At 37.3% G+C, this 23,224-nt stretch overlaps 1 protein-coding gene across 5 annotated transcripts in view; it reads right to left on the bottom strand.

Moving 5' to 3' along the window:
• NRF1 (nuclear respiratory factor 1) overlaps positions 1-23,224 on the bottom strand; it is a 123,633-nt gene that overhangs the window by 31,277 nt on the left and 69,132 nt on the right. For all 5 annotated transcript variants that reach the window (XM_032483326.1, XM_032483324.1, XM_032483325.1 and 2 more), the window contains 4 exons: positions 13,166-13,324; positions 12,144-12,341; positions 11,425-11,526; positions 5,585-5,742 (listed from right to left, as the gene is read on the bottom strand). In XM_032483326.1, the coding sequence (XP_032339217.1) occupies positions 5,585-5,742; positions 11,425-11,526; positions 12,144-12,341; positions 13,166-13,324 (617 nt within the window). The remainder of the gene's footprint in view (positions 1-5,584; positions 5,743-11,424; positions 11,527-12,143; positions 12,342-13,165; positions 13,325-23,224) is intronic.

Below are 23,224 nucleotides of genomic sequence, written 5' to 3'. Positions count from 1 at the left end.
AGTCATCTCACAATCACAAGCTGTAGGTGAGGATGGAAAGGGCCTGTGGACCGGCTAGGGTAAATGTGCCATGACTGTGGGTGAAGCAATGTGGACCAAACTTAAGTGATGCTTTCATCTGAGGAAGTCAGCAGACAAGTAAAGCAACTGACATAATCATTCCTCTGGGGAAGACTTCTTAGTCACTATAAGGATTTTAGGAAGCAGTATAAGAAATCCAGTGGACAGAAAAGTCTTATTAAATAGAAAATTTCCCTCTTGTTAACTTGCCTTGCTTTTTAAATTGTTGAGTGTGTTTAAAAAGTTATTTGTCTCTGACAGTAAAATGCATGTAGAAACTTGCAAAAATTTCTTTAAGAGAAAAATTTTAAATATGCAGAGGTAAGAATTACTGTCTTTCTAATCTTAAACACAACTTTAAACAGATAATCAGGATCATACTGTACGAGTTTTATAGCCTGCTTTTCTTACCTAACTTCGTATTTCTCCACATAAATATTCGACATTTATTAAAAATAATAAGGTAAATGCAAAATTGATGATTCCACCCTCTCCTTTTCTAGTTGTTTACCTGTGGTAAATTTTCATTTCCAGACTTCCTTTGACTTAATTCAAGATCATAATTACATATTTACATCCTTTATATAAAAATTTGGGACCTACTGTATAGCACGGGGAACTATATTCAATTTCTTATAACATATAATGGAAAAGAATCTGAAAAGGAAAAATATATATGTATGTATATGTATAACTGAATCACTTTGCTGTACACCTGAAACTAACATTGTAAATCAACTACATTTCAACAAAAATTTTTTTTTAAAAAGTTTGGGATAGAATTGAGGTTGATGCAGCCCACTTAAAAGGTAAGATTATTCTCTATGCTAAAACATACTTCAGATCTGATACCCACAGCCAGTCATCCCACAGTATCTACAATATGAATTCAGAGCCAAAGCAGACCCTTGATCTGGAATTACTAAGACTATTCTTTACATTTTACAAGGCAGATTTTAATTTTAGAGTGCTTCGTAAGTATTTATTACAGATAGTAAAATGAATGATTATTTAGTGCCCAGATCCTTAATTTTTAACATTTTTCTGAGAAACGTGTCAAATAATACTACCAGTCAATTCTACAGTGTTCAGTTATCACTGATTAACAATAAAATTATTTAATACTCTGACCTGAGACTTTATGGAAAGTTGAAAAGTATATTCTTAGGAAAATGCTTCAGCTGTGTGGTATTTTGAAGAAAAAAGCTGGTATATGAGAATTGTTTATATAGAAATAGGAGCTCTGTTTATAGGTTATCTCAGTGACTGCTCATTCCCCACAGTTTTTAATCACTTATTTCTATGACCATCAAAGGTGATGTCCGGCCACTCCTGGACACATGCCTGCAGTGTGGAATTTCACGGGCTACAAGGGGGAGAGCAGTTACCCAAGCCCTGACGTGAAAGTTTACCTGTTTCCAGCTATACCCATTTTATGATGTCTGAAGCTCTAAATATTCGAAGTCATTTCCTTTGCTACCTCTCTAAAATATGTTATGCTAGAAGAAGAGCTGTGAACCAGCAACAACGTAAAGCAATCTGGGATGCCAGGGATGTGGGGCACTGACAGGCCCACAGGTACCTGTCAGGGCCAGGGGTAAAGCAGTGACGGATGGACCTTTCACCCAGCACATGAAGACGACGGTGACGCCTGCTGTCAGCTGACTCTCATTTCCAAATCTGTCCTAACCACTTACGCTAGACTTCATGGGAAATGTTCAAACTATACTGCTAGAAAAAGATTACCTTTACTTAAAAAGGTGAATAGGGATCAAAATGTCTCTAAGCAACCACTTCACAATTTTTGACAAAAGTCATTTCCAAATCGGAGTTGTAAATCGGAAGTTTCCATCAACTTTTTATCTGCAAGTGTCCAACCTTTATTTATGGGAAAAGAGGCAGTTGCGCAGTCCCTGTCCTCCATTTCCAGAGAGGATTTCTGACCTAGGTTGTCCATCCCATGTTACTGGACAAATAAATACAAGTCCACATATTAAAGTCAAATTTTATTTTAATTATAACTCTAATTTTAAGTCAAATTTTCATTTAAAAAACAGTAAGAGTAAATTTTTCTTTAAAAATATGATTCACTTCTTTTTTAAGCAAAGTTCTTCACAGCAGAAGAATAGCAACTCTTAACTTCCTTGAAGAGAGGAGTCAACTTAGGCATTTGTTCCCCCACAGCACTGAGTCACAGCACTAGACACAGTAGACACTCAGTAAAACCTGTCTCACTGTCAACAACACTGTAAATTTCTACCAGGGCAAATGCAGATTCAGCCTACAAATATTTATCATGTACCTCTATGTGCAAGGACCGTACTAACTTTGCAGGACTTGTTTAAGAGGGAATAAAAGTCTAGGACAGCTTAACCAACAAACTGAAACTTCAAATTCATCACTGTATTGCAACAAGCAAATGATGACTTCACTTCCTTTCCTGTCTGGTCGTTCAGGGTGAACAGCTCTTTTTTGAGCCGTGATACTCTGGTTTTCATTTGTTCACTTTGATTCTCTTGCCATCTCCTTCCTAAAAGCGTTTATTTATTATATATTTTGAAAATAATTAAAATTAACTAGTTTCCAGATTTTTAAATGACAGTTTCTCTATACCCTTTCTGGGTTATTATAATGCCGGGGTGGGTAGTCTGAACCCAGGGCCCTCGTCCTAACTTGCTATACAAAACTCTTTTAACAGCGTGGTTGAAAAACAGGCTTGTTCTGCACCTGCTCTGATCCCTTTCCCCTCAATAGTCAAAGGAGCCACTTTGCCTTCTTGTTCCCCACCTGCCATTCCATGTAGCCTGCCTCTCTCTCTCCACTCTGCACTCACATCTGCTGTTTACAGTGCAGCAGACGTGCAGGTGATTATTAGAGAACCATGCTTGTTCCAATTGTACCTGAAACAGAGGCTATAAGAGAGCAGCTCTATGAATCTGCTTTGTTACCATAGGAACTAAGACCAGATTCTCAGTGTATTTTTCACTAAGATGACTTCCAGTAACAAATTCTGTGTAGAAGTTGAGAATGGACTGCATCCCATAGAGAAGCAAACACCAAGGCTTTGTGCCTCAAATTCAATCCTCCTGACATTAGACACTGAGTTACCTCTCCTGGAATTAGAAAGCCCATGATGTTCCCTAATAGCCTGCTATAGTCTAGGCTTTCACTGCCAGGCTTGGTTTCTTCGCCCCCAGCAGAGGTAGCAACATACCATCCCCCCAACACTCATCAGGGCACTGAACTACCCGTTTGCAAACAGATTTCAACATCTCTTTACTCCTCCTACATGCCACAGTGAACCATATTCTCCTTCCTTTGCAGTAAACACTGTAGCCACCTCAGCTGCATCTGAGTTTGTTAACAAGCCCTCAGGGGAAACCATTACCCTCCTTGTCTTTAGAAATAAGTCCTGGCCCTTACACTGAAGGGAGCCAGAATGTACCTCATATTTTCCACTATGTACAGGGTTCCCAGGGCACTCACACTTCACTGGAATATCCAAGGTGCTAGTTCAATGAAATTTAAGTTTTTCTTGTCTTTCATGGCGGCCTCTCAGGTCCCAAGCTACAGTGAGGGGTTACTGGACCAAAAGGAGGAAGGTTCTCGCTCTGGCCATAGCTTTCAGGAAGTTAATCTGTGTGTCCTCTCTCAAAGGTAAGAGAGGGATTGGGTCAAAGCAAAAGGAATGAAATAAGACTTTCATGCTACTGAAAAGTGACATGGCTCAATGGGCTAAGAAAAAGTTTCTATCTCAGGTCACTCAAGACTCACTGGTAACACTGGGAGGACAAGGGTGAGTGTGTTTCAGTTTTTCATACCTAATCAACCACCAAGTCCTGGCCAAACTTTCTTGAAAATCAGTCACTTTATCTCTACCCTTACTTCTAGTTTCCAAGCCTTCGACAAGTCACACCTGAACTGACTCTTCCAAACTGGCCTATTTCGAATCTCTTCTCACGATAAGCAATTCTAGATAAACAAATCTTAATAAGTTAGATGATAATAAGTGTAATTTCTGAAGTGCTAACTGTAGGCCAGACACTTGGATGAAGTTTTATACATATATCATTCCATTGAATCTTTCTGGTTCTATGTGATGAAGATTATCCTTATTATAATGATGATGAGACCAAGGTTCAGCAGTTAAATTTCTCAAGATCAAAAGACTACTAAATGGCAGAAGTAGGATTTAAACCTGAATCTACATGACCTCAGAACCATCTTCTCAGTCACCATAACTAGACAGCCTCATGGAAATCATCTGTACACAAGCCTATCAAGGCTTTCGAGTATATCACAGCCAATCTAAACCTCAGCTGGTTTTTATATTTTGGAGGAGGTGATCCCCTTCTTCTGAATTTCTACTATGCTCATAGTCTACACTGTACAATCACACAGTGAATTATACTCTGAGTAATATGTTTGCTAAGTGTTTTATTTCAATCAATCTCCCAATAACAGTACGGTTTCTGTAAGGCAGACATTATATCTTAGAGCAGTCTTCCTTTACAACCTTACCTAGTAGAGAGTTGGCATGTCACAGGAGTTCAATGACTGAGACCAACAGCAGCTGCCCGTGATAATAGCAGCCTTACTCTATGATGGCACTGATCTAAGGATCTCACGTGCATTGACTTTCCCAGTTCTCACTGTGCACCTGCAAGGTAGGTACTAGTTTTACCCTCATTTTACATAGAGGAAAGTTTGGGCACTGAGATCAAGTAAATCACCCAAGGTCAAACAGCTAGTAAGTGACAGAGCTAGAATTCAAACTCAGGTAGTCTGGCTTCAAGGCACAAACTCTTAACCATTAGTTAAAATGCCTGGGTCCATCAAAAATAAAATTGTGCCAGCAATGAACAATAAGAAGAATAAAAGGGGATGATTTTTTCTGTCAACAACCAAAAGAAGGAACCAATCAGGGAACGATACAATTTAGTTTTGAAAACTACCTCTTACTGGAGTATACCATTCTGCAGTAGCCTTCCTAAACATTCCTGAAGAAAAAAATTACCATCTTCCCCAATAATCCCAAACTTATTTTATTTCAAAGTCACTGATAAGAGCAAGGAAAACAAATTTCCTGAAAAGTCAGTAAAATCAGTTCTTGACCAGCTAACATGGATTAATAGCCATAACAAAAAGCAGTTTCTTTTATAAGGTAAAAGGAAAATCAATCCTGAAGCTTTTTGATTTTTTTATTATATCCATTGGTCCCTTTAAAAACACAAAGTACTCACACTACGCTGCTTTTGGTCTGTTAAGGAGCACAGAATAGGATAAAGCAAAAGGGACCCATGTCCCTTGACCAGCAGGCTTGAGCTGGAAGTCAGAAAGGCTGGTCGGGTTGCAGGGGTGGGGTGGGTGAGGGCTAATTATAAGACAATTTACAGTGTCCTATGGGCTAAGAGTATTAAGTTCCAAATGCCAACTGTGACAAACTGGGGTACAATGTTTCTCTTTACATCTGTAAATGGGGACAGATTCGCCTTCCTCTTTTATGCCCCACCCCTGCCTCCACCTGTTGAGTGCCATGGTGACTGTAGCTCCCTGTTGCATCTCCTGAGAAGCTGCCACTGCGGCCTCTGCCAATGAAGCCACCGCCTGGGTGGCCTCTGATGCTTGCGTTGTCTGGATGGTCATCTCACCTCCCTGTAACGTGGCCCAATTTTGTTCCACCTGAGGCAGAAAGGACATGATAGTTAAAAAATTAAAGTCACAAAAAGATTATGATTTTTAAAAGTCATTTTTCTAAAAAATTGCTATGTGCTCTGCCAAATACATACACACGTTTAAATTAACATGACTTACAATGTATAGAAAAGGGTTTTTAGCATGATACCTTTTGTGTTAAAAAGGACGGTTTTAGAATACACATTTCAACTTGCTTATATTTGCATAAAGAAATTCTGGAAGGACACATAAGAAACTATTGAAAATATTTTCTTCAGTGCGTGCATGGGGAGGAATTGTGGGAATATGCTGGACAGAAGACAGAAAGCAAGATTTCCCACTGCACACTTTTAAATAATTTTTGAAATATCTAAGTCGTATCAATATAGTACCTATTCTAAAATTAAAGTTTTTGAATAGATCATAATAAGTATAATTCTAACAAAAGTCTAACTGTACCAAAGGGAGTATAATGCCAGTACTCCAGACCTTGTGCCCAAACTCTCACTGCTGTTACTTATTTCTTATGTATCTTTGCAAAGATATTCTCTCACTATGCAAGCATATTCACAAACACACACACACACACACACACAGTCCTACAACCCCCTTCTACTCTCTCCTTTCAAAAAAGAAAAATGGCAGCATATTCTACATATCTTTTTGTACCTTGCTTTTTCCACAAACAATACAGCTCTGAAATGATCCTATTTTGGAATGAATCAAACAGCTTCATTCATTCATGATTCATAATAATGGCTTCAGAGCATGATAATACAAAGATACACCATGATTTATTTAACCAGCCATCTTTTAATGGGTATTTAGGTAGTTTCCAGTGTTTGCTGTTACAAACAGTACTGTGATGAATATCCTTATACACTATTTTGTATATTTTATGTGAGTCTATTTACTGAGTAAATTCCTAGAGATGGAATTATGTATCAAAACTATTTTGTATTTTTATTTTTGATGGAAACTGCCAAATTCAGTAAATAATTTTTTAAGGTAGCAAAAACTGCTTTTCTGTTAGTAGGGAGGAATTATGAAGAAATAAAACAAAAACAACAAAAATATACTATCTGGTTATATAGGGTAGATTAGAATTCAGCTTTTCTAGATCTAGGAAAGGGTTTCTCAACCTTGGCACTAGTAACATTTTGGGTTAAACAATTCTTTGTTGTAGGGTCCGTCCTGTGCACTGTAGAATGTTCAGCAGCATCCTTGGCTTCTACCCAGGAGATGTTAATAGGAACCTCCCCTGTCATGATAATCAAAACTATCTCCAGACATTGCCAAATGTTCTCTCTGAGGGGTGTAGGGAGTGTCCCTGGTTTGAGAACCACTGATTTTAGGACATTGCTTTGGATTTAGAGATTTTTCAGTTCTGGATACCTGAACCTAGCTACTTCGGTCCATTTTGCTCAGTAAACACTGGTTAATTATTCCTCCCCCCAAACAAAAAGCAGCAAGGGCAGTGAAAGCAATTTCTATTCTGAAACATGGTATGTGACAAATTAGTCAGCTCAGGCACAATATTTCCACAGGCTCAGGTCTCAGTATGTTAGCTGTGCTTACTGGAGCTCTCGCTGGGGCCCAGTGAGTGGTAAACCTGTGCCTACATGCTACTGTGTCCCAAAGAAAGTGCCGCAAGCTGTAGGTGACGTAGATGTTTTAAATGCCTCCTGCTTTGGTTCTATTACCATACTTAGATTATCATAGTGCTTCTCCAAATGTTTGTCAAAAGCCTCCCCGAGAATGGGACATTCCTTTGAGCTACCTTAGTGTTTGCCCTGAGTTCTTATAGGCAGTGGGCTGTGCTAGCAGCCTTCAGAGCCCATCACTAAGAGCCAGAGATATCCCATTTCCTTCCCTTAGAGCTGCACAGTTGCCCACTCAGGAACTCATAAAACTCTTGCTTCTTAAGGTATTATCTCTTTGATCTCATTACTCCAGTGAGCATCACTGCAAACAGTGCCATCTTAGATGGCAAATTACACCGCCAATCCATAGATGGTCAATGATTCCACTCAGAACATCAGCTGAAGCTGGCCAGCCCTGTCACATTCTGCCATGAAACAGCCTTATTCTTTCCAGATCTGCCCCTTTATATTTCTGCCCATCCCACGGCTGAGTGTGGCCCAGTGCTTCAGAACACAGAGGAGAGGTCCTGAGTCTTGGACTGTAGGGGGTGGAGTTGTACTCCCAAGTACTCATACTCAAATGGCAGCAATTTAATATATATATTTATATTTAGCTACAGCTTTATTTGTAGTGAAAATGGTATTAGAATGTTGCCACTCACAGAATTCTTTAAGGAAGTTAAATTATGAAAGATTAATGGATGGTGGTAAACTGTGAAGAAGTGGGAAGAAGAAGCAGATGAAGAAATTTCTACTGAGTAATGACAGGTAACAAATGAGCTTAGGTGTTAATGTTTCTTTGGAATTTCGTATTCTTGAGTCTCAGAACTTCAGTTGTGTTTGCTTGAGCTCTTATTGCTCTCCCTTTCCATCTTCTGGGAGCCACTGTGTAGTTATCTATGCCTGGATGTCACCATATCCCAGACAAAGGGCCATGAACCCTAGAAAGGAAAGCTGTTCAGACAGAGGATGTATAGTTAGCTTCTGTGCTTTTCTGAGAAAGACTCTCTCCAACGAGGCTCTTGAAACTGTGGCTACTCCCACCCCATAGCTACCATGAACCACTGTGGCTCTGCCATACCTTCACACTGAGATGCACTGCATGTGCTGCTCCCTTCCTTCTGGCCTTTTCTTCCTGTTCACCCCTCTAGTCGGAGCTGAGACTGGAGCGAGACACCTCCTCTCCCCTCAGTCCACGGCTCAGGACCTCTCTTGTGTTCCATAGCTCCCTGGGCTTGCTGCTACCAGATCCGTACTTCATTGCCATTTTCTCTGATGTGTTTTCCTCTACCACCTACCTGAATGCTCCTTAAGAGCAACACAGTTTTATTTTCCTCTATCTGCGTATATGCAGTGCCTGGCACAGGGCTCAGAAAGCGTTTACTGAAAGGATATTTTTATTTTTATCTGTATTTCTCTACTTGTTCTTCAGCCTACCCATACCTCAAGTAAATTAATATTCATAAAAAGTCCACCTAATGTAAGTTATGCTGCTTCAAAACTGTTACTTGTGTTGATGGTTCAGTTTAAAATTCATGTCTCTATATCTCTATACTTTAGTTTCTTCTTCTCCTGTTTCTTCTAACAGAGTCACATACACCACTATTATCAGATATCATTCTATTTGAAGTTTCAATTTTTCTGACACATAATGCAATTACTATCACCAATACCAACTGGTGATCTTATCACACAATAAAATAAATTCTCAAATCCATTTGTATTTGTAAATACGCCATCAAAATTGAAATTGTATAAATATTTTGAAATCAACATATATAGTTATTTCACATTATTTTGAAATTCCTTGATTCATTTCTAAATGTTTACGAAAGTTATGTGTCTCTAGTTTTAAGCTGTATAAGGTTAGTTTTGTTTGTTTGTTTGTTTGTTTGTTTGTTTGTTTGTAACTACTTATTCTGCATTCTCAGCACAGAGTACTCAAACAGATTTGGGAGACCATTTATTACCAGAAGAGACAGGCCAACAGACTTTTGTCTTATAAATGTAACCAAATGCAACTAACTGGATATTGAATGCAGTGTGGTCTAAATGTAAGAGCTCTCACTGGTGAGGGTTGGATAATAAAATGACCCTACAACTTCTCAAAGTATAGGTATTGTTTATTTTTTAAAGTGCCTTCTGTTCCTTGGGAGAAACGATGCTAAACACAACCAGTAGGATGTTTCTACTGAGTCATCTTTATTGGCTTGATGTGTTCTTATCTGTTCCAAGTCAGTGAGATATTTTGACTAATTACAAACCTCGAGGTTCAAAACTAAGATGCTAACAACCATGGTAACATCTGAGAGAAATCAGAAGGCAAATAGAAGCATACTATAAAATCTACAACATTTTGCCACTTTCTGAGATAACCTAGGCTTCTCTTCATATCACTTTTGTTTCACTGGAAGTATGGGAAGGGTTAGAATTTTTTTTAATCTGACCAAATTTGGGTATTTACCAATAAGTTATTTGTATATGTCATTCACCCACTTCCACAAAGATACTTAAAAATAATTTTAGTGTGCTTATCCTTCATATTTTCCATGAACTTTTGAATATATAGATTATCTTTGTTTATGTGAAGTTATTTTGTAAAACGGATTGCACAGAATTAGTCTCCAGAGAAGTGTTTAAGAAACTCAAAGTTACTTTCTTTAAACAGTACCCAGGAAACGTTCAGTAGGGAGATATGCTTAATAAATTTGACTAAGTCAAAAAGTAACAAATCCCATAAATGTACCACCACTGTCTTTGCCACCTCTTTCACACTTCAAGGAGTGTCCTCCAGGTTTTAGTGTTTGGGGACTGATGAATTTTTCCCTCCGCTAATCCATTCTCATTCATGATGTTTATATACATAAAAAAGTAAATATCCTGCTGGCTCTACCTTTCCATACTGGAAAACCAAATGCTAGCTTCTGCCCCAAGTCCTCCCAGTCTCCCTAGCTGGAAACATTCTCTCCTGAAGGCATACACTACTATGCAATGAACCATAGTTCATTTATGTAGACATTTCTCTCCCTCATTAGACAGGAGCTCCCTGAGAGCAGGTTCCTGTGTAAATCAACTCCACACACCTAACACCTCAACTGCAGCATGGCAGGTGCTCAACACATGCTGGCTGATAGAAACCTGCTGTATTTCTCTTCATCTCACTAGCCGTGAACCTGTATCAGCTCCCTCCCTTTCCTGAGATGCACAAATGAAAGTGACTTTGTGGTGTTCTGAGGGGAAATATTCCATAGTTTAGAACAAGGGTGAGATAATACGTTCAGCTTTATTTCTGATACTGCTTTTTGATATTTGCTGGCTATTTTTCAAACTTCAGGAGTACATCCTTTAGGGGAAAAGCCCATAGTGACTTAATGAACTCTTCTCTGAACTTCACTGATGGCTCAGAGCCTAGACAACATTTTTCTAAATCTATTACTCAGCTTCAACACTTACTCTGTGCCTCTAGGCAAGTCACCTAACAACTGTATGTTTCAGTTTTATCATGTACAAAGTGAAGATGGTAACAGAATCTGTACTTTCTAGGGGTGATTACTTAATTTACCGAGTGCTCAATAAATGTTAGCTGCCTTTAAGTTAACATGCCATAATTACTTCAGTTTGGGTAGGGAAGGATTTTCTTGTGAAGTTCTTTCAAAGGCATGTTTAAAATTTAATAAATCATGTCTACTGATTTATAAGGCCCAAAGTTTAAATTCTTTGGGATTCATAGCATACAACTACTAAATGGATAACCCCTTTTTATTGTGTATTATACAAAGTCCTATGCTGCAAATGTAAAACTGTAAGTTCATGACTGTTAGGTCTGAATCATAAAGATCCATAAATTTCAATTGTTATAATTAATATACACAGAGTAAGCTACTTCGCAGAACTGGCATGGTCTGATGTTTTAAAAAGGTTTAAATTAAATAATGCTACAGATGTGTAGGCTACTTACAGTATTCTCATCTTCTGGACCCTCCCCTTCTCCCTCACCTATACATTCAAGTATTTAAGTGGATGCAGACAGAATCTTCTTTCTCACCTCTCCATCAGCCACAGCAGAATAATTCACTTGGGCAACAGTGACTGTAGTTGGCAATTCTGAAGCATCAGCCAATGTGGCTACTGTTGCCCCTGTACCAACCTAAAGAAAAACACGGAAAGCGATATGAGTCAGTGGACAGATCCTTCCAGCTCTTCTTTACTCAGAAGTTAAGATTCATTTAATCCCAAATTCAACACAGATAACGATTCCTATGCCTTGTCATGTGAAATGAATTACTAAAACCATATATCAGACACTAACAGGTGTTTCAGAGTTTTACTTCAACCAAATAAATCAGTATTAGCAGTCAACATGTTTCACCATTGGTGTCCAGTGTCAGTCAACCAACTTTCTACTCTTACTCCAATCTGAATTTTAGAGGCTCCTTATCTACTAACAATTTTTTTTAACCTCATAAGAGGTGATTCAGAAGGAGTATTTCCTGGCCACTGACAGAGTGAAATGGTAAAAAAAAAGAGGCCATTTTTACAGTGCTTTGATCTGGAAATGTCAGAAATGCTACCCATAGTTCTATATTTAGCAAAATATAAACAATTAAAAATATTATTCAAAAAATCAAGTTCAGTTAGGGAGATCTTGGGGATCTATATAAAGTTCATATAAGAACTTGCATAAAGAAAACTTTCTCCAGCCTGAGGTGAGGTGCCCACTGATCTGCGTCAAACCATAATCCAGTAACCATAAGGTTTACTCACCTGGATGAGTGAGACAGTGCCATCAGGGTTACTAAAGGTCTGGACTACAGTCTGTGATGGTACAAGATGGGCTATACTGTGTGTCGTTGTGGCTTGTGTTTGTGTTTGCTGATCTTCAAAAGCATACAAAAGGTCCTCCCGCCCATGCTGTTTGTAACAGTTTTTAACTATGGTCCGTAATGCCTGGGTCCATGAAACCTGTCACCAAAAGACCAGTAAAGCACATTAAGTCACAAAGAATGTTGGTTATTCAGTCCCACAATTGGAATAAGCAGCTGCTTATTTATCAAACCAAACTAAACTTGTATAGAGTAAACCTTCTTGGGATTATTTCCCATAGATTCAGACGCAAAGAAATTCAGTACCAAAGATTTCACACTTGTTTCCTTCCTGATCAAAGTCTGGTTTAGCTTTTGGGTTTTATACCCTATTCTAACCTGAGGCCAACTCAAACTTCTCATAAAAGGTTTATAATTTTGTCAAGAATTTTATGACATTAAGATTCTCAGTAAATTTAAGCTAACTGAAAAACATGTAGAGCAGGTACAAGAGGATGCCTGGTTTAGTCTTTCCTCTTTCTTAAAAGAAGTTTCATTATCAGCAGAATTGACCAACTTTATATCTCTCATATTCATATTTTCAACAGTGATTCTTGCTAACCAGAAATAAGGACATTTCTAAATCTTCAAAGTGATATTTTGTGAAGTGAAGTAATATTTTTACTTTAAGTTTCTTCAGTTTTTCCAAGCATCTCATAAAACTAAAACTGCTCCAAAAGACAACTATGCACAGAAAAGTGTAAATTCACAGACCCATCCCAAGTCTTCAAAGTGATGAAGTGACGAATGCGAAAGGCTATATAAATCAGAGATATCAAACTTCTTTTTGGGGACAGACTTCTTTTTTGACTATTACACAAATGTTTTTAGACCTTTTATAGCATAAGAAGTAAAACAACAAAAATGAAGTGGTTAATTCAGAATGGAAAAGTAACAGGCAACTCAGGCCAGAGGAACACTCACCCTCTGCTTTTGCTCTTCTGTGCGGACATCACTCCGGACATTTGCCCATGGGATATCTTCAGGCCACCAGATGGGCTTGCAGCTTTCTTTGCCCCAGCCTGGTTTTCCCCGACCTGTGGAGTACTTCAACATCTCTGGAATAAATGCCCGAAGCTGGGCCTGGAAAACAAGAGTGTGGTCATCAGTAGTGATGAAAGACATATGGGGTGTGTTTGGTCTGCCAACAAATTCTAAGATTATAAAACAGAGAGCCTTCCTGGAGGGTCTTGGAGAGTTCCAAAATGTGACTATGAAAACCTACTGTTTCCCACTGGTTACTATAGCTCCACAGGTGATGGAGAATTACACGTATGTTGGTAAAGTGCACCTTAAGTCGAATTTCATACACTTGTTCCTATAAGATCAAGAATATCTATCTCCGTGTTTGATTTCTGACCCCTAAAATACTACTGATGCCATACTTTATTTCCCTTCTAGAACTTCCATGCATTTAAGGTGTCAAACAAAGTCAACATGTTTTCAATGTTGTTCTGGAGGTAGTAGTTAGAACAATTAGATGAGTGAAATAAGAGGTGAGGAGCAGATAAAAACCATCATTATTTGTAGATGATATGACTGTGTATCAGAAAATTCCCATAGAATCAAATGAAAAACAACTATAAACAATAAGAGAATTCAGTAAGGTGGTGGGTTTCAAATATATAAAAATAAATGGGCTTTACTTAATAGAAAGGGAAAATAACCCTAAAACTCTTCTAAAAAGTTTCTAATATGGATAAACAAGATTATACTGTATAGCATAGGGAAATATATACAAGATCTTGGGGTAGCTCACAGTGAAAAAAAATGTGACAATGAATATACGTATATTTATATATAACTGAAAAATTGTGCTCTACACTGGAATTTGACACAACATTGTAAAATGACTATAACTCAATAAAAAAAAGTTGAAACAACCAAAAACAAAAAATAAATAACAAGTTTCTAATAAGACAATCCAATGGCTATGAGTCAGACATACAGATACATGCAGTGAAGCAAGTGTTGATTTAAACACATTATGAACTTCATTCAAATTTATTTTACAGATCAAATCCAGACCAAACAGATGTTAAAACCACAGAGACAACTGCCATTCTTTATCATCTGGCACTGTAACCATGTTGTGTGTGTACGTAGGGGGAGAAGGGGAGCCAACTTTGTGAATTCTCTTCATTGCTTACAATGATTTTTGGCAAGAGGAGCAGTTTATCAAGCTATAATCTTCCTCCCTAGACCTACAGCTTTCCTTTGAACCTGGTGTTCTACAGCATTCCAGAAATAAGCAGCATCCTCCATTGAAGGACGCATTCATCAACCTCTACAGCTTAAGACCAAAAGGCAAGGACAATTTTAGCAAGAAGTCAGACCCAAGGACATGGGCTTGTTGTAGCTGTAAAAAAGGGAAAGAAAAAAATAGAAATGGGAATACTTAAGTATTAATGAGAGAATGAATACAACAACACTTGTATTGAAGAGCTTATTTAAATATCAGGTGTTCTCATTTAAATATTATTTTATCAGAAGATGACACAAATTATTACATAATTTGAAGCCAAATCAGTAATGTTCACCCAATAAAGAAAGTTCTGGTTGACAGCATTTATGTTGTTAACCCTTGTGCCGAGCCTGCCATTTCATGGTTCTTTCTAAGTCCCTCATCTCCCAGACAGTCTCCTGTCTGCAGGATATGATATAATACCCTCCATTATATATTTGGCTCTGCGGCATCAAGCAGCAGGCTAATAGAAACATATCCATTTGCAAACCCACGCAATCAGCTGGCTCATGAGGTCACTCCTTCAGTTATTTTAAGAAAGTGCATCTCAAAGTCATTTTTCCTTTTATCCTGGCTTCCTGAGAGTGTGTTTTTCTAGCTTCAGATATACAGAGAAGGAAGAAGCTTAATTCTTACACACAATATTTACATTTCATCATACAAAGAAACAATGGCTTTCTCAGATGCATAAACCAAATAAACTGATACCACAGACTTTTATAAGTCTCCCCTTTCCTTTAATACCATAACAGTTTCCAAAAGGAGAGTTCTTTATATCCATACCTAGCAGAGTGGGGAGACAATGAAATAAGAAGGTCAAATATCTCTAAATTAACACAAAACTAAACTGTCCAGAAAAAACTTGCTGTCTATAACACTTGGTTGACAGACTCTGCTCAAATCCCACCTGGAACACCATATATTCTTTAATTCTGAAGATTTTTTCAGCTTCTGATCCCCGTCCCATCTCCACCAATAGTTACCCACATTCCTCAGTTCTGGGTCACCCTGGCACCTGGCTGTGGACAGCTTTTCTCCTCAGGCTTGCTTTGTCTTTCACACCAGGCTTTCCACTAGGTTTTAAGAATTCATTGGTTATTTAAAGTGTGGGCACAGTACCAGCCTACTCACTTAAAACCCTCCTCCACTCTTCCCAATGACTTAATTTCTCAGCATCTTTGTCTTTTCCAGTAGAACCCCACCTCCTCTCCCCAAGTTCAAAACCTCAGTTAGAGTCACCTCTTTCCTTCAACCCCCATCTAGCCACTCGTTGCAAGTTCTGTTCTTTCTTCTCTGAAATGTCTGTGGTATTCATCCCTTCTTCTCCAGTCCCACCTGCATGCCCACTTTCTAGCTCAAGGCCAGTGTATCCTTCTAGTTGGCTTTCCTGTGGAACTCCAAATTCTCCCCTCTCTTCCTCATCTCACATATCCTTGGACAGACAGGCTTCCCTAAATGCTACATAGCTTCAATAATCAAACCCTTCAAACTTTTCACTATAAGCAATTAAATTAGATTCCTCTGTCCAGCTTTTCTGGCCTGCCACAATTTGGCTTCCCACTACATTCAGTCCCCACTAATTCCCACCAGGCAGCCTTGGCCCTCAGAAGGCAAGTCTCTGCACAGTCCTTTGAACTGCTGAGCTCATTCTTGCTTCTATGCCTTCTGATTTGTTTCCCCTACTGGACTATGTTCTTAAGCTGCTATTCCAGAGCCACTGCTCATTCCTTAATGCCCAGCAAGTCCTATACTCTTTGTGAAATATATCTTGAATACTTGAGTCAGTCTTTTTTTCTGTTTTCACTTTTTTTTTAATTGAAGTACAGTTTACAAAGTTGTGTCAATTTCTGGTGTACAGCACAATGCTTCAGTCATACATGAATATACATATATTAATTTTCATATTCTTGAGTCAGCTTTTTGTACACATTAATAAGAACACAAACTCTAGTACAAACTTCCAGATATAAAATAAATAGGTTATAGAGATGTAAGGTACAGTATACTGACTACAGTCACTAATATTGTACTGCAAGTCTGAAAGTTGCTAAGAAAGTGAATCTTAAAGGTTCTCATCACAAGAAAAAAATTTTTTTGTAACTTTGTATAGTGACAGATGGTACTAGAATTATTGTAATAATCATTTCAGTTCACGAGATATACAAATGTCAAATCATTATGCTGTACAACTGAAACTAATATAATGTTGTATGTCAATTATATGTCAATCAAGAAAAGCCCCAAACAAAACACAAGCTCTAGATTCTGAGAGTTGGTTCTGAACCCCAACTCTCTCTGAATCTTAATTTTCTCAACTGCAAAGTATTAATGATAATGACAAGTAAATACGGTCAATTGAGAGGATCAGAGAGAGCAGGTATATACATAGTTAATTTGAATCAATGGCGGTTTTATTGTTACTACTTTAGTTATCAGTCATCTTTTCCAATGCAAAGAATTAGCCAACGTGAAATGGTTTTCTAGTATTAAACACACTGTAATGTATACAAAGACATTTATCCTTCACTTTTCAAGATGGGTATAGTGGGAAAAAGTAGAAGGCAGAACGAATTCATATGTATTTGTGTAAATATAATTGAGGATCAGAAACAAAGGAAGCTAGAATCAAAAATGAACCAAAATGACCATTGAGGCCAATTCTGTGCCTCGAGGAAGCTAGCTTTTACCAACCCACTCTGCCCCAATGTATAGGTAGTTTAGGCTATTCTGCTGGATCTTTGAGCATTAAAAAAAGTATACAGCAGATTATTAGCGGAAATCATTAGAAAAGGGGACCCAAGTGCAACCACAGTTAGAGGAAAGAGAGAACCAGGAAACCTCTCAAAGGTGTTTTATGTGCTAGAGTCTCTGGATGGAAAATGTTTCAAACCCATAGGAAGAAGACAGTAGAGGCTAAATATAAGAGGCAGGAGAAATGGAAGCAGCACAAAGAAAAGGTTACTTCCACAGGCAAAATCCCCATTAAGTTAAAAAATAGACTCAGAGTGAAATTAATAAGTTCTAATTCAGAGACAGATCCTAGCTTTTAAAAGCACTATCAGTTGTACAAAATTTGCCCCTATATCAAAATAAGAGGCTTAATGTATTCTCAACAATAAAAGTTCACTTTTCAATTCTGTACAGTTTGGGAATGAAGGACAAACTCTGCTTTTAAATACATAGAGATAACTACTTTTTTACTGAAAAAGACTTTCCACCAGACTATTTTTATACTGTCCCAAATAAATAGTGCTAAGGCTAAAGGGATAGTAATAAGGGAAAATGAACTATCCAGTATAGAAAGAGTTAAATGATTTCTTTCCAGAATTCAGCACGGTGCTCTCATTACCAGTTGGATTAATTACTGGTCCTGGAGAGTTTTGAAAACTCAAGCTACTCAATGTGCTTGTTAAGGAAGGTTTGTCTTTAATCCACGGGGAGACAATCAACAAGATCAGCAAAGGTAAAGGCTGTCCTCTCCAGCTGTCCTCTAATTGGGCCGCAAGGAGCTTTCCCAGCCTCTCATTCTGATTTAGGGCTCTAGATGGGCTTCAAGTGCCCAGCTCGGTCAATAAGCCCACCTTAAACCAACAGAGAGTAGAAAATACCACTCCTTCCAGGGCACATTCAGCAAAGGAAAAAGATACTATATTCATGCCGGTGGCAGTCAAAAGTAAAGAGTATGTGGAAACCACTGATGGTTTAAAAAAAGAGACTTTTCTAAAACTCTAAACATTTTAATCTAGCCAAAATAAAACTATTTCTTAACTACGCTAGAAATTTTTCACTTTTAAATTCAGTTGTTTGCTATCCAATAATGTATTATCTTTATATAGTCCCAAATATTCCAAATATTCTCTCACTCCTTCTCTCTTTGCTCTGCATGTACCCGAGACCAGGGATTTTGAGGCTCTTTGATGTCCATTTAGGTTCAGTTACCAAGAAAAGGTCTTTCAAATTAAAATGCCTGCCAATTCCACATCTACTGAAGAGGTCTAAGAAATTTAAAGAGAAGGCAGCTGAAATCAAACCACGTTGAAAGGTGATGTTTTCTATACCCTATAGGAAAACAGGAATGTAGCAGGGAAAGAAAACAAGAATTTTCAGACTGTGGCTTTATTATTTTAATTTAAAATTATGAACCTCCAGGTTGACAGTCCCAATCATACTCAAGTGGATATTTAAAAGGCAATTAGAAAGTAAAAGCAAATGCTTTTTTTTGCCCACTATTGGGAATTATTTGTACCACAGACCTCTGTTCATAGAGATAATGAAAGTGGCTTTCCTTATTAGAAACACCAATTCTATATCCCCACAGCAGAAACACTGGCTTCTCTTAATCTCATTTTCCCATAAACACATTCCCCTAGAAACATGGGAAGAATAAGTTTGTAAGGAAAGGTAAGTTTAGAGAATTCAAGGGACAGCCAATGAAGACACTCGTCTCTTCAGCCAATACTTCTGCTTCTCCATCTCCACACCCCATCAACCTATTAAATTGTCTCCCTCCCATTAATCAAAATGCTCTTAAAAATTCTACCTTCTCTTTGAAGGAGTCTCAGATTGGTCAGTTTCTGCTAGCTTATCCTAGTTATACTCTTTAGTATAAAAATTTAAATAACACAGATAAAATCAAAGTGCTCTTTAAGATCCACCCTCCTGCAATCTAGTCCCCTGTCCAGAGGCATTAATTTGATGAACACCCTTTCTTAAAGGCCAAATTCTACATATTTACATAAATATATGCTGGAAAGGCACAGTTTTATGTGATGAAAGAAAACACACATATACATATTTTAGTACAACTCACTTTTCCCACTCAACATTTTGTCACAGAGATCTTCTCATGCTAGTACAACTAGAATAACCTCATTAAAAAAAAAAAAAACCAAAAAACAGTTGCTTAGTATCCATAGTATAGTTTTTTCCATTTTATTTAACCATTCTCCTTCTGATAAACATTTATGTTGTTTACAGTGCTTGTACCTACCTGCTTCTTTGAGCACACATGTATTTCTCCAGCAGAAAAGTGGAATTGTTGGTTAAAAGGTATACACATTTAACATTTTAATAGACACTGCCTAATCGTCCTCCTGAAAGACTGTCAATCCTATTCCCACCAACAGTGCAGAACAATACCCATTATTTCAAAATCTCCCTTCACATTAATTACCCTGCTTTCTTATTTTGGCTCATCAAATGTGGGGGAAAAGATTTATTTTAATTTTCATTACTAGTGAGGTTGAGAATCTTTTTATATGTTTACTGATTGTTTTTCCTTTTTATGAACTGTTCATAATGCTTGGCTTATTTCTCTAATGATCTTTTTCTTATTAATTTGAAAGAAATATTCATGTGTTCTAGACATTCCTTGTCATATATTATGCAACTGCTTTTCCCTACTCTAGTTCTGTCCTGAATATGGAATTTATATGCATGTTCCCTTCTCTTAGTTTTCCTGAATATACTCTTAATTCTTTTACTCTACTCAAAATATGCTGTGTTCTATTTAAGAACACAGCCAATGTTTTTGTTACCTTTATATTTTCTTAATCTTATCCTGCTTACCTAATATTGACAAAATTTGGGATGGTATCATACACAGAAACACTTTTTGATTATTTTAGACAGTAAGAAAACATATTCTACACACAGATTATGACACTATAGTAGGAGAAGAAGTTAGGAACTGTTACCTACAACAGTGGTTCTCAAAGTTGGCTGCACACTGAAACTGCCTGGGGAGTTTAAACACTGCAGACGCCTAGATCTCATCCCCAAAGAGTCTGATTTAATTGGTCTGGAGTGTGGCCTGGGCACTAGGATTTTAAGATCCCCAGGTGGTTCTATTGTGCAGTCAAGTTTGAGGACCACTGAATTAATTAAAATACCTTTTATCCAACTCTTTAAACATTTTTTTAAATTGTGGTAAAATATACATAACATGAAATTAGCCAATTTAAAATGTACAATTCAGTGGCATTAAATACATTCCCACTATTGTATGACCATCACCACTATTTCCAGAATTTATTCATCACCAAGCAGAAACTCTGTACCCATTAAACAATAGTTCCCCATTTTTACTTCCTCCAGCCCCTGGTAAGCGCTATTCTACTTTCTGCCTTTACGAATTTACCCATTCTAGATACCTCATATAAGTGGAATCACACAATATTTGTCCTTTGGCATATTTTACTTAGCATAATGCTTCTATTTTTTAGGTAGAAGAGGCCAGATCTATGCTTTTTCAAAACAAAATAAAACAATATTCAAAAAACCTAAATTGACAACTGATCAATATTTTTAAAGTAAAACTTGTCAATCCCTGTGAATAACTTCTTCCAAAGAAGCAATCACTGTGCTGTATGTTTCTGAAGGTTTCCCTGAAAACTAGTGAAGAATTACTATCCTGTTGCATCATTACTCCAAGGGAATATTAAAGCAACAAAGACTGTCCCAGTGAGAGTGAGAGGAGGACAGTAAGTTCAAAGGAGAAGAAAGGGAGAAGAGAAAAAGGAGCGGATTTTAACCAATAATACCAGATTCATCATACTTCTTCTGTAACTATAATCTTGGCCTGGATCTCTTCTAACACAAATTCCAAAAAGATTAACAACCTCCCAAGAACAAGAGAATCCTATAGGACTCAAATGTGGTAAAGAACATAACTGACTTTCCACTAGCAAAACTGTAATAACTGCTTAAAGACTCTTTAAGAAATGATCTAATTTCTTAAACTCAAAGTGTAGTCTGGGAGTCAGCAGCACTGGCATCACCTAGAAGCTAGAAGGCAGAGTCTCAGCTACCACTTCGGACGTACTGATTCACAATCTGCATTTAAACAAATAAGACTCTCAGGTGATTCCTATGGACACTGAAGTTTGAGAAACACAATTTAGCCCATCCTCTGGTCTCTCAAGTATCCTAGAAAATTTTGCTAACCTGGTTTTCAAAATCTCTGAAAAAGATAACTTCATTATTTCACTGTAAATGGGGTTGCAGAATCTGTATCAAATTAGATTTCTTCTAAGACGTTTCTCAGTCTCCTTCAATTCTTACTCAAGGAGATAGACAGAAATGGGTTAAGTTCTAACCAGTATTCTTAAAGGTGCCTAGAAATTCAACTTTTCATTTTTTCACTAACAATACTATAGAGCTGTTTTTTTGTTTTTTGTTTTTTTTTTTAACACACACACACACAAAGACTTTATTAGGATCAAGGTATATTTATAATAGTAAAAACAAGCTTTTCAGGTAAACATTCTACTTACCCATATAGAATTACACTTTTACCACAAAGAAAAACAAAGTAAAACACAACAAAAGCCAAAACTACAGAGCTGCTTCCTAAAAGCACCAAGGAATTCAGTTCACATTGTATTTAAAATACTCTGTTATATGTAATAGAGTTACTTTGTTATACATAAGATACTCTGTTATGCTTAACTTCAATCTGTTGTAGAAGACAATTTCAATGGTTGTTAGAGCAAGTCAAGAAATTCTTTTAAAACAGTAACTTTTCAGTGTAGATTAGCTGAAATACTCAATCTGAGTGATGATTACAACATGGTTTCATACAAAAAGAAAGAGAGAGAGAAGAAAGCACTGGCAATATGGACTCCACCATAAATTCTATTTGTTTGTTACTAACTTGCTTCATAAGTTGATTCCTTTATGTCTCAACTTTTGAATACATTGTCACCTATACTGTCCTAGTTCACTGCTGAGAAAAATAAAAATTTTAGGTTCACTTCCTCTGAGTGAAAAGTGGATAAGAAATGGTAATAATCAGGTTATTTCAAAGTTAATATAGGTAACATATAAAACTAGTATTAATAGTAATAATACCTGTGTGTGATTCCTTAGTTTTCAAAGCACTTTCCAATACGTCTCATTTTTTCTTCCTCTGACTCTATGAGGTAGGAGGGCATGTATTATGCTCACTTTCATAAGATGGAACTGAGAACCAGGGCTACTATATGTAGAAGTGGGACTTAAAGACGAGATCTTCTGACTAACAAACCATGTTAACTTTCTAACTTGTAAAGAATTAAAGTAATGGAACACATAACATTAGAACAATATTGAATATGATTTACTCTCTTTGGATGATTCAGAACTCATCTAAGGATCATATAAGGAATTATATTTGTAAATTAGGGTCATCAATATAAACATCAGTTATCTTCTCCATGACATTCAGGGCAGATAAGATAATTAATAGAGCTGCCTAGTTAACACAAGTCCATCTCCAGACCAGTGCACTTTTACAATTCTGGAATTTTATTACTTTAAGGAAGTCATGAACTACTCATATGGTCTGAACTCTAGAACTGGTGTCCACATAAACTTACTTTGTCTTTTACGGGTACAGCCATATCTGAGTTCTGCTTCCTTGACTATAAAATAGAAATCTCTCTCTCTCTCTCTCTCTCTCCCACACACACAAACACACACACACACACACACACACACACACACACATACACAAGCGTGTGCACTGGAAGGCAAGGGTTAAATGAGATTTAACCCTGAAAGAATTTAGTATTATGCCTTTCAACACACAGTAGCTACAGAAGAGAAAAATGAGAGGGGGAAAAAAAAAAGAGTTGCTGACGTCTTCATCAGTAAATGTTATGAAAAATAATCTTTGGACAAAACAAGGCAGAAACACCATCAAAGTTGCACTTAAAAAAATTCAAGTTTACATATAAAATATGAAAATACACGTTTTG

This window comes from Camelus ferus, chromosome 7 (assembly GCF_009834535.1).
Source record: "Camelus ferus isolate YT-003-E chromosome 7, BCGSAC_Cfer_1.0, whole genome shotgun sequence".
NCBI lineage: Eukaryota > Metazoa > Chordata > Mammalia > Artiodactyla > Camelidae > Camelus > Camelus ferus.
This window is presented reverse-complemented; position numbering and strand designations above follow the sequence as displayed.